Source organism: Ranitomeya variabilis, chromosome 1, assembly GCF_051348905.1.
Source record: "Ranitomeya variabilis isolate aRanVar5 chromosome 1, aRanVar5.hap1, whole genome shotgun sequence".
NCBI classification, from domain to species: domain Eukaryota; kingdom Metazoa; phylum Chordata; class Amphibia; order Anura; family Dendrobatidae; genus Ranitomeya; species Ranitomeya variabilis.
Window position 1 is genome coordinate 328523673 of NC_135232.1, and position 13277 is coordinate 328536949.

At 34.3% G+C, this 13277-nt stretch overlaps 1 gene segment (V, D, J or C); it reads left to right on the top strand.

Annotated features, from left to right (window-relative positions):
• The window catches only part of LOC143817314 (T cell receptor alpha chain MC.7.G5-like), a 54072-nt gene extending 41045 nt beyond the window's left edge, over nt 1-13027 (top strand). Inside the window, 4 exon segments of the C gene segment in view lie at nt 9159-9443; nt 9915-9968; nt 10818-10925; nt 12658-13027. Coding sequence covers nt 9159-9443; nt 9915-9968; nt 10818-10924 — 446 coding nt within the window.
• Nucleotides 13028-13277: the final 250 nt, after the last annotated feature.

Sequence of the window (13277 nt, forward strand, 5' to 3'; positions counted from 1 at the left end):
GCACATTAATATTACAATGAAATTCTCATGAACACTTTATAAAATGGTATTATCAGATACATAAAAAATAGAATTATCACCCAGTATAGGTTAATAATTGTATAGGTCATATTTATATTAAATAAAAGAAAAATCGTATGGAAATTGTAGGATTTGTTTTTTTTTTTACAATTAAATTCCTTGCACCTAAATGTATTAAATCATATATTCAACAGATACAATAATGAGAACTAATTAAAATGTTCGGAAATAGTAGTTTTAGCAGATCAGTTTTGGCAACTAATAACAATCAGTGATCACAATATTCATATTAAAAATAATAATTTTATTTATATAGCAGCAACATATTCCGCAGCATTTTACAATTCAAAGGGTACAAGTACAAACAATAAAGACATTACAGAGTAACACTGAATTCTTCAATTTACACAAGAGTTAGGGCCCTACTCGCAAGCTAACAATCTATAAGAAGGTAAGGGAGATTAAAAAAAGCTGAAAATTGGTTGTACTGTATGGCCCTTATGGTCCAGGTATCTGGCGGTGCACTTTTTTTTTTTTTTTTTTATTATTATTAAAGTACTTTGAATGTGGAGCTAAAATGATTAATGAAGTAGTTAAAATAAAAAAATCCCCAAAAACATGTAGAAATGGAATTGTTCTTTTTATCATACTATTGGCTTTATATAATAATCAGAATAATAGAAATAATCAGTAATCAATTTACAAGTTGATTTAAATACGGAGGCCTTTGACGTTACCACTACTGTACGTGGCTACATAAAGCATTCTTGCTAAACTGTGCGTCACTGTGCTAATGTTAATGACAAACTTATATTTGGAAAAGGAACTAAACTTTGGGTAAATCCAGGTGAGTTGGCCTCTAGTATTTTCCAAAGAATTTATAAATGTTTTCTTATTTTCAGGACAGCACCGAATATTACAATATGATTAGAATACACCCTGCAACCCAAGCAGTTTTCTTATTTTTATATATTTTTCTTTTTTGTATTTCCAGTTATAGATATATCTTATACAGCCAAATCCGTCACTACGATGCCTAGGTTTAATTGTGCCATTTGGCGTTTTGTATGCCAGTCTTAATGAAGAGAGTGCTGGAGTAAGAAGTGCCTCTTTAATGAATTTGGTGCATGATTCAACTTCAGTGCACTTATTTTGTTTATCAGAATAACTCGGAGTATGGAGCTGAAAGACTAATAAATAATTGCAAAATTGAAACAATATACAAAGAACACATAGAAGTAAAATATATTTTTTTCTTTATACTCTGATATTGTATAATAATCAGAATAATAGAAATACTTGATAATCACTCAGAAGTAGTTAATATGGAGGTTTTTGAAGTTACAAGTGTGTTACTACATTCTTGCTATGCTGTGCGTCACTGTGATGATGCTAATTACAAACTTATATTTGGAAAAGGGACTAAACTTTGGGTAAATCCAGGTGAGTTGGACTCTACTATTTTCCAACTTAATTTTTAAATATTGGCTTATTTTTAGAACAGTACAGAATATTAAAATAATACAGATGGTTAAGAATATAATCCACAACCCAACCGTCTTCTCTTTTTTTCCCTCTTTTTTTATATTTACAGTTATATATTTATCCCATCACCACAACAACTATGTTTAATTAGACATTCAGGCACAGATTCAGTAATGCCCATGTTAATGAAGGCATTACTGGGGTAACGTGACAAATTCATGTGCTCGTTAATGAATTTGACATATCTTTAAACTGCCATGCACCATCGCCAGGCAAGTAAACCCGACGCGCTGGCGTACATGTTTGTCGAAACGTATCCCACTTTTGTGTAAATTATCATGAATTGGTTGGGATTTCTTAGCCACATACTTTCCCTGCTGAGCTCCATTCATGATACAAAAAGTTTACTGAGCTGGCCAAGATAAATATAAAAAATTAAAAATGCAAAAATACAATATTTTTGTGCAAAAATTTAGTAATGTTTCAACAGAATTTTGGTGAAAATTTCTTGATGAGTTGGAGCCTTAGTCTCCATTTTGAACCTGCACCAAAGTGCAATTCTATAATAAGTAGGATTATATGTGTAAAGTTGCATGAACCAGTCATCAGCCAGTACCTGTATGTGTACAGAAGTGCTAATGAGTGCATGGAGTGCTGAGGAAACTGATGAAAGAAGGAATGAATTGCTGAGGAGCTATATAGGAAACTGAGAAAAGTTAGGTGGTAGGACAGGCCTGGCTAAAAAGATGTGACTTTAGGGGATGTTTACAACTGTGGATACTGAGACCTAACAGGATTGTTTGGGGTAATGCATTCCAGAAAACAGGTGCAGCATGACAAAAGTCTTGGAGACAGAAGTTAGAGTTTCAGATTATGTAGGATGTTAGAAAGAGGGAGGAAGCATCCAGGGTCCTGGAAGACTGCATAACGCAATCCAGCACATGTGAGTAAAATTTCTTATTAGTTGAAATAGGACAAAAACAAATCATGGACTACAGTGACAATAATGGCATATATCCTGCCATAATTAAGAACTATATTGTTTGAAACGCGTAGGTTTAAACTCTTGCTGAATATGTCACTGTAGTCTGTGATTTGTTTTCGCCCTATTTCACTGATAAATAAGGAATTTTACTCACACATGTGCAGGAATGCGTTTCGGAGTCTCCCAGGATCCTGATGATTACTCCCTCTTTCTAGTTTCACCTGCGAGCCGACAGGTTCCTTGCGCTGTGCATCAGTGGGATGCTTAAGGAATTATACTGGTGAGAACATCCTTCTCTTTTTTTATGGAGGATGTTATTCTTTTATCGTGTATTAGAACATGTATTTTTCCGATGGTGTAAAGTGAGAGGGTGAATGAGAAATATCAAACAAGATAATATTTGGTGCTGAAACACAACTATTCGTGACACCAACTAAGGCTACTTTAGATTATACTTAGGTACTGGCCAAGCCATCTGTACCATGAAGCATTAAATGCTATAATGAAAAGAAACCTATCACTGTGTGTACACAGTAGTAGAAAACTGATATTTGGATCTGGAACCTCCCTAACTGTGTTGCCAAAAACTGCATGTGTGATTACAGCCTAAGTGAATTGTTTTTGCAATGGTGTGAACTGGTGTGGAAATTGGGGAGCAGGTACAAAACTGACATTTACTACTGGAACACAACTAATAGTCACACCAAGTAAGTTGTGATGTTTAGAAAAGTGGCTTAAGAAAACAGAAATTACAATACCGTTCCAATTTTTTAATAATACAATAATGGTTGTAGATATATATGTATATGTAGCTTCATATTATTTTAACATATATTATTCAAATAAATATATATTTTTGAATAACACACTACTAAAATAACTGAAGTAATTTTTAGACGAAGCTATGTCGCCAGGTATGTTCCAAATTACTGCAAAGTTTCTCCCTAGAAGCATTGAGCTCAGTTCTTCTGGAGCAAAACAACGTCTGACATATTGTATCTGACGGAGAATTAAAAAATATAGCTAATTACCAGTCTTATCATGCTAAGTGGATCAGGTCTGCAGCTTTATATAACAGTACCGCATAGTGATGTAATGGCAGCAAGAGTCAACCACTCCACTGGAAGCAAGAGCCAGCTACGACAAACAGCAGACTCATGCTGCAATGGGTAGGATCAGATACAGTATAACACTAATTCGGCCATTTAAACGTTTACATGCTGAACTATAAAATTATCATGTTCGTTCACCCCTACTTTAAATGGCATAAAAAATGCTGATTTAGTGTTTTTGTTAATTATCCTGTCTCACAAAAGAAGCAACCGGAAAAGTCATATACGCCCCAAAATGTACCCAAAAGTCATACCAAATGTTAACCCATTCCACAAACCACAAGCCTTCACAAGCTCATGGAAAATGGTGACACAAAAACAGTGGTGTAGAATATTAGAGTTGGATGTCATTTGTATACTTTTTACTTCTTGTGGTTCAGTTGGTAGTAGTACAGAGCATTAGTTTTTTTTTTTTTTAATTAAACTGGCTTTAAAATGGAGCTGAACAAACTAATATATAATTATAAAATAATAATAGTATACCAAAATAACAAGTAAAAATATTTGTATTTTTACTTTATAATATTTATTTTGTATAATAATAGAAATAATGGTAATCAATCAGAAGTAGTTGTCATTGTCAACTTTTGAAGTTACAATTGCGGTCACAAAAAACATTCTTGCTATACTGTGCGTCACTGTGCTAATGTTAATGCCAAACTTGTATTTGGAAAAGGGACTAAACTTTGGGTAAATCCAGGTGAGTTGGCCTCTGGTATTTTTTTTAAATGTTTGCATATTTTAAGGACAGCACAAAAAAATGAAGACAATAGTTTCTGATGAATTAGAAGATACCCTACAACCTAAGCAAATCAGTTTATTGTTTTTCTATTTTTAGTTAAAGATTGCTCTTTTATAACCAAATCTGTCACAATAACTATGTTTAATTAGACATTTAGGCCCTGATTCATTAGGACTGGCAATTTCTACACATGAATGTAGCACTGGAATAATAAGCACCAAGTTCATTACGAAGTGTGGGCTTCTAAATTAATCTGGTGCATCTTCCAACTTCTCTGCTCCAGACTTTTGTTAAACTGACTTTGAATATGGAGCTTGAAGGACTAAAAAGATATACTGCAATTTAAGAAAATCCCCCAAAACACAGAAAAGTGGAATTGTTCTTTTTTAATACTATTCACATATAATCAGTATAATAGAAATAATCGGTAATCAATCAGAAGTAGATGTAAATACGGAGGCCTTTGATGTTACCACTACTGTATGTGGCTACATAAAACATTCTTGCTATACTGTGCATCACTGTGCTAATGCTAATGACAAACTTATATTTGGAAAAGGGACTAAACTTTGGGTAAATCCAGGTGAGTTGGCCTCTAGTATTTTCCAATTTCTTTTTAAATGTTTGCTTATTTTTAAGGACGGCACAGAGTATTAAAATAACAGATTCTGATTTATAATGGATAACAATACACCCTACAACCAATGTAGATTTCTATTTTTACATTTTCAGCTATAGATTTTTCTTTTACAATCAAATCTGTGGCTCCAATGACTATTTAATCAGACATTCAGGCCCTGATTCATTAAGATCTGGTGTTTTGTATGACCCTAATTCATTAAGAAGTATGTGCCGCTTTAGTTGGCGCATCTTTCAACTGCTGATGGCCATTTTTTTTTCTTTGAACTGACTTTGAATATGAACCTGAAAGGACTAATTAATTAATAATTTTAAAAATGTCCTTGTAGAAATAGGATTTAATTAGACCATTCATTTCTTCGTATATTTAGACTGGCTCTTAATATGCCACTCTTAATAAAGTAAGGAGTAAGCAAGAGTAAGAAGCGCCTAATTCATTGAGAAGCGTACGTCTCTTTTTTTAATTTGGCACATCTTTCACCTTCAGTGCCCTTTTTTTTATATAAATCAAACTGACTAATATGGAACTGAAAAACTAATTAATAGGAAAATACAAAATTAAAAATATCAAATAAAGGTAGAAATATATATTTTTTAATTTTTACTCTTGATATTGTATAACAATCAGAGTAATACAAATAATTGATAATTACTTAGTAGTTGTTATTATAGAGGCCTTTGAAGTTCTAAGTGTGTTTACGACATTCTTGCTATACCGTGCGTCACTGTGCTACTGATAATTACAAAATTTTATTTGGAAAAGGGACTAAACTTTGGGTAAATCCAGGTGAGTTGGCCTCTAGTATGTTACTATGAATTTTCTAATGTTTGCTTATTTTAAAGACTGCACATATTTTCTCTTTTTCATTCTATTTTTTTTATATTTTTAGCTATAGTTTTTTCTTCTACAACCAAATTTTATCATCCCAACAAATATGCTCATTTAGACATTCAGGCACCGATTCATTAAGACTGGCGACTGGCATTTTGTACCCAAGTGTTAATGATAGGAGTGTTGTGAGATGCAATAATTTCATTATTACGAGGCTTGCTCTCTTTAATGAATTTGGTGAATATTTCAGCTGCTGGACACCGTTGCCAGAAATGTATGGCAGCCCCTGGCTCTTGAATTTATTAGGATCTCTTGGCCATGACCCATCCCAAATGAGGTCTACTCACTTTTCAAAAACTTAGTGGATCTGGCCAGGACAAGCATACAAATATCAAATGTAGCAAAATTTTGTGTGAAAATTTGGCAGCATTTCAGGCAGTTTTCCTGCAGAATTCTGGAGAAAACTGCTTGATAAATTAAGGCCTCAGTCGTCATCTACATTTCGAAACTGCAGATTAATTAAAAAAGGGATATTATAAAAATTCAACCTGATGTAAATTATATTTTTCACTTTGAAGCTACCTGACTGTACTATTAGGGGATGTTTTATTGCACATCTGTTTACCACTGTGTATACTGGTGTTGGATATGGAAAACTTGTTTTTGGATCTGGTACAAAACTTCTAGTTAAGTCTGGTAAGTTCTTCAGAATAAAAAGAGCATTATTTGCACATTAAGAAACTTTTTTTGCCTCAATTTTTTGAGTATTGAAAATAAATTGTTTTTTCTAGGTTTTGATTTCTTTTGCTAGTAAAGATGTAGCTATAGATGATAAATTCAATGACAATCTAATGTAATGAGATCATAATGGAAAATCAGAACACCTAGTAAAGCATATTTATTTCTGAAATACATCTTGAACATTTAATAGTTTTGAACAAGCTTCTAATTTATATAAAAAAAAATTGGGAATTTTTTAGTCCAAGTATTCGGTTTCTAAAATGAACTTAAATTCTAATACTCTGTCTTTCTTTTTTGTCCTAATCACTACACCCTGTAAGAGGTTATCAAAGAAACAACATTTATTGCTTGTTTACTAGATAGGTGATAAATGTATGATTTACACCCATTGGTATAGGGGAACAATAGTATGCATGTGTGACCTCCGCTTTGTTTACGCCTATTGGTATAGGGGAGCAATAGCGTGCACGTGATCACTGTTTCATTTATGCCCATTGGTATAGGGGAACAATAGTGTGCATGTGTGACCACCGCTCCGTTTACGCCTATTGGTATAGAGGAGCAATAGTATGCATGTGTGACCACCATTCCATTTACACCCATTGGTATAGGGGAGCAATAGTGTGCCTGTGACAACCACTCCGTTCACTATTGGTATAGGGGAGCTATAGGGGAGCAATAAGGCACATGTGTGACCACCGCTCCATTCACTCCTATTGTATAGGGAAGCAATAATGTTCATGTGCTCAGATAAACTTCAAGTCCCTATTCCCACTTTACTAAAGGGCTTGTCTTTGATTATTTCAAAAACATGCTAAAAGTAAGGTATGTATGGAAGAAAAACATTTCTGTTAGCCCACTTTTGTAAACATCCCAGACAAAACCTTAAACTATTGGGGACCTTATGAATATCTTCACTAATTTCTTGCAAGAAGCATTGCAATATGATTACAGGATCTAATTATACAGAGTTTGTTTATATTCTGTTACCATAGAGAGCCATAATTCTGCATAGGAGCTGAAGCTTCATTTTTCATTTTAGACTCCAAAGCTTTTTCAGCAATACTATTTGTTTGTCACTAGTAAAAGTAGATATAGGTTATTAAACTAATGAAATAATAAAGTGAAAACATTAAAAATTAAAGGTGAAAAATGTAGTCAAGTAGAAATAGCAGCTAGCTTGTCTTCCTAAAGATGGCGATAAGTATTATCACCTGAAGGTATTTGCTCTATCCATATATCTCGGTGTTCTTGCCAAGCTATAAACCACGGTGCAAATACTAATTATGGTAAATTCATATTTGGACAAGGAACAAGACTACTGGTGCTGCCCGGTGAGTTTGTCACAGCAAAATCAACATTTATCATGACAGCTGTAAAATAAAATATACTTTTTACATTCTTAAAATTATTTTGGGAAGTGTTTTGGTTTCCTTGGGTTGTCAGGGATTTTTCAAAATTCAGCCAATAGCTGCATTTTCCTTTTAAATTTCCAGACAAACCCTTTAAACACGCACTGTTCCTTAGAAACAGATTAAAAGGAATGTAAGTGGTGGTAGTATGGTGGGACAAATGCATAAAATGTGCTATAAAGATAGAAAGATGTGGTTAAGCCAGCACTGTCAAGTAGAAGGAAAGATATAACTGTATGTATCGCTATAAGGAAATATAAGGAATATCTAGGTAAATAAAATACATATATTTTTACTATATTTTACTGATTTGCTATGCAAACATCTAGATAGATAGATAGATAGATAGATAGATAGATAGGTAGATAGATAGATAGATAAAGAGATATAAAAAGTAATAATAAAACATACAGTAGTTCAGTAGCGACTTTTGATACATTTTGGGGGGTCCCGTGTAGTGTAGCACTGTTCAGCGATCCATAAATGTTAAACATTGGCCATACCATAGTGTAAGGAAGTTCACCAATGTGATGATGATGGTGTCAGAAAAGTGGCATTTGGAAGAGGAACTTTCCTGTCTGTTAGTCCCAGTAAGTGTCTATCAGTCACTAATAGATGCAGAAATATAATAATAATAATCTTTATTTTTATATAGCACTAACATATTCCGCAGCGCTTTACAGTTTGCACATATTATCATCACTGTCCTCGATGGGGCTCACAATCTAAATTCCCTATCAGTATGTCTTTGGAATATTATCTAATGTGTGTCAATAATCATATTGCGTTCTATACATTATATTATATCTATATCATTAATAATTCTGATTCAGTTTTAAATACAATAAGTGGTTTTCAGTTAATAGGAGGTTATTCCTCCTTTTAGGACCACTCTTTCACCACAGTGCCGAGATACTACCGATTGATTCTCCCACTGATCGAAAATAGCTACAGAGTTTAACACCCCCATAAGACTCCAATGTAAAGGCGAGAGGATTGTTAAAATTCTGTGCTGTACTCGTGTCTCAACACTGAGTAGTGTATACGTTACATGTGGAGAGATATATTACTTACTAACTGACTAACAACAGTGCCAACCAAATATATAAGTTGGAGAAAACTATTTTGAATATTTGTACATATAACCACAAAACACACAATTAACCTCCATCCTGTTTCTGTTTTATAGGAACATCCCGCACCATCCCTTCTGTATATCGGCTGGAGGCTGACAAGCCCAAGGAGGATCTCCCGAACACGGTTTGTCTGGTCACCGATTTCCCAAAACCAGATACAACATTGACTGTAGATGAGAAGGAGATAAGGCTGAACGAAACATCTGTGCTGGACAAGTCCATCAGTGATGTGTGGAGATACAGTGCCGTCATCTGGGACAATGACAATCCCTCCAAGGACCTGGCCTGTAACGTCAAATATGATGGAAAAGATGTCCCTCAGGAGAAGAAGCTAAGAGGTACATTATATATGTTCAATCTGTATAAAGGAATATCTATCTGTCTATCTATGTAGCATTTTTTATCTATTGTCTATCTCTCCATGTATCGAACTATTCATCCATCTGTACCTTCCATTCATTTTTTTTTTATTTGTCAAAGTGATAGAGGTAGATTACACTTTGGTGAGAGAATGATATTGGTCCATCCCATAGGGAAAACCAGTTGTATGCAAAAATGACAGTTACCTTAAAATGTCTTACAAAGTGAAATACACAGTAGCACTTGCTCAACACATCATCATCACCAATAACCTTTAACTACATCGGTCATAAAAGAAATATGTATTTCTTACTTGCATTCCACATGTAGTAATGGTAATGATGTTCATGGGGGACAGATCTATTCTTTTAGAATGTGTTATTGGAAAAAAAACATTATTGTATTCGGTGAATAATTACTAACCACAATTTACTCTTTTACTTTTTCAGAAGAAGCAGCCACTACTTGTTCATCTCTAACTGTCAGTGAACGATTCAGCACAAGTAAGTTTTCGCCAAATATCATTTGACTGTATTTCATAGTAACTTACCGTAAATAGTAACTGCATTTTTTTCTTCCTAAATGAGTGTTAAAAAAAGTCTATAAATTTGTCAGCAGTGAGGGATCAAATTACACCTGCTGCCTATAGAAGTGTATGAAGTGGGGAAACTGTAGGGAAAAAAAACCCTAGAAAGGCACAAAGAAAAACTGTTGAAGCTTGTAGTGCAGAGGGAACACTGCTAAAAATGCAGGACACAAGCCTTCACATGGCTAGATCCTCATGTACACACATTACAGAGTACTCCGGTGAGCCACACGGAAGTGCAATTACACTTTAAGTCTAAAAATTATTTCATAGTCATCCATTGCAATGTATTGAATCTTACAGCACATGGATGGGTTCTCAATTCAGTAGATAATGTTTAATCCTTTCGTGTGTGAGTGACAAGGGGTTGCAGTTGTACCGAGGCCTTGGAGCTTAGGGTCCCTTTAACCCATTGTGAAGACCAATACTATTAAAGACCCTTGATTGTTGTGAGTCCTGTTGCAGATTTTGCATTGGGCCAACACTTTTCAATTTATGCCACTCGATCTGTCCTGTCGATCATGGCTCCTGTTAAACTGACAATGTGAACTGTGATCTAGCCGTCATATTCTTGCTAATATAAAGTAAGACTAGACAAAAGATGCCAAATAAATCACGGCTGGAATGCTTCCACCATTGGGTAATACTATCTGAGTAGTTAGTAATCTTAGATCATGGCTAAGGGATTATTTTTAGGCTGATGGTTAATGATTAAAAGTTGAATGAGAATGCTTAATTAATAACGGTGTGTTTTACTCCTTTACAGACCCAAGCATGAACATGTTGTCTTTGTCAGTTCTTGGTCTGAGGATGCTTACTGCCAAAGCTGTTATATTCAATTTAATAATAACCCTGCGACTTTGGTCCTCATAAGGTAGGCGACATTTCTTTATGCTACATTTCTAGGTTTTTTTTTACTTATCCTCTAAGGCTTTACCATTGAAAAGAAATGAAAGAATCTGTTTTTGAGCACCCATAAATAATAATTGTAAAAAAAATCTATCATTTAAATGTAATTTTAATTAAAAGAAAGAGTAATATGAAGGTAGCGGGTTCCGATGACCCCAATTGCTGCGTCAATAACTGATTATTGGCTGCTAGACTTACCGTTCAAAGGCGCAATGGATTCCAGGTCTCCCCTCCATGGTTCGCTCACCTCTAATCCTGGCGATTGCTACATATGGAGATATCAGAATCCCATCTTATTATCCATTGAATTACCTATCATATAAAATGTTTTCACCTCCTCCTTTTATAGTGATGGTGAATATGTGCGATTCTGTGCCATAAAATCGCTAATGTTGGGAGATTTTCACTGTGTGCATCTTATATGATCTTCTTAATTTTGAACTTAACCCCAACATGACCAGGCCACATTTCACATTGGCAAATATATTTTTATTTTCTCTCCTTTTTCCAGGAGCTATAATGGTTTTACTTTTTGGTATACCTAGAAGTGTGAGGTTTTGATATTTTTGTGGAAAGAGTTGTCATTTTTAATGGCAATATTCACTTTACCCCACATCTATTTTTTTTCCACATGTTCAGTAGATCATATGGCAATCTGGTGAAAAAATGCAATTACGCCATTTGTTATTTGAGGGTTATTTTTAAGGTGTTCAGTATATTGGCCTAGCTACGCGATTTTCCAGGTCTGGATGATTATGAAACTTAAACAGTATTTTCTTCTTCTTTTCCAATGGTATAAAAATGCCACTTTTGGTTTGTGTCACCAATTTCCAAGTCCCAAACTGTTTTATGAGTGCTCGTTTGTTTGCTGTAGTCTTTATTGGTCCTACTATTAGTACATACGACTTCTCATCGAAATTTTTTAGATTGATCCGGTGATCTAAATCCAGCATTTAATTTTTTTGCTTTACTCTATTTACTATATCAGTTAATTCATTTCATATTTTGATAAGACTTTTAAGGACATGGCATTAGAAAATATATATAATTTAATATTTTTAATTCAATTATTTTCATATTGGGAAAAGTGGGTGATTTTCATCTTTTATTTTTTAATATTTAATTTTTTTTTATACCCAATTTTCCATCTTTATGTCAAAGTATATATTAACAGTACTTCATTACATTATCTGCATCCTGAGGATTCCATTAACATACAATTTTCAGCAGTCTTGCGCTGTAGATTGGCAATTCTCACCAAATCTGACATTAAAACATCAGACAGCTCTTTTTCTCTGAGAATACAGTAATTCAAAACTTGTGAAGATTTACAACATATATAAAGGCAAAGAAAGAAGAATGGTCAAGTTTTCCTAATGCTTAAAGGGACTCTGTCACCTGAATTTGGAGGGAACAATTTTCAGCCATAGGGGTGGGGTTTTCGGGTGTTTGATTCACTCTTTCCTTACCCGCTGGCTGCATGCTGGCTGCAATATTGGATTGAAGTTCATTCTCTGTCCTCCATATTACACGCCTGCGTAAGGCGAGATTGCCTTGTGCAGGCATGTACTATGGCTGAAAATTGTTCCCTCCAAATTCAGGTGACAGAGTCCCTTTAAAGCGATATTCACGTTCCATACTGTAGTATACCTGGTGAAATAGCACATGACTAATCATCTGTTATTCTTCATCCACAGGAATTCACCTCCTGGGCCAATTATCACCTACACAGGGATCCTCGATCGTTTTCAGCACTTCTGTCCAATGAATTGAAAGCCTTACTATTATTCTGAAGCTGTATATATGTAATTATAGTGTGTTTTGTACTCTATGTATATTGTACAATTAATTTTAGGTTGGATTGAGATGATTAAAATAGGAAAAAAATAATATAATCCACTATATTCAGTTAAAATCCATGTATGCACCACTTATCCTTATACGCACTGTTACCAGTACTTACTATGTTCTAGTCTTCATATGAATGTTATACTGTACACTTGTATCATAAATGTTGCTTCTATATGATGTAAACTATATCACAAAAGTTTTATTAAAGCATTTATTGAAAAATAAACTGTTTTGAATGCTTCAAGAATATATTCCTATCCCTTACTGTATGACAAAGAAATTGGGTCTCTGGATATTACAAATGATCCAACTTATAGATAATAGCTATTGGAGGGGCCCTCCCCGAAAGTGGGTCTCATATTTCCTATTCTACGGAGTGGTGGTTATGTCCTGCCACTGGATTCAGAGCCTATGACTCTGCCGAAGACATCCAAATTCAATTAATGGGTGTCCCATCGATCTATGT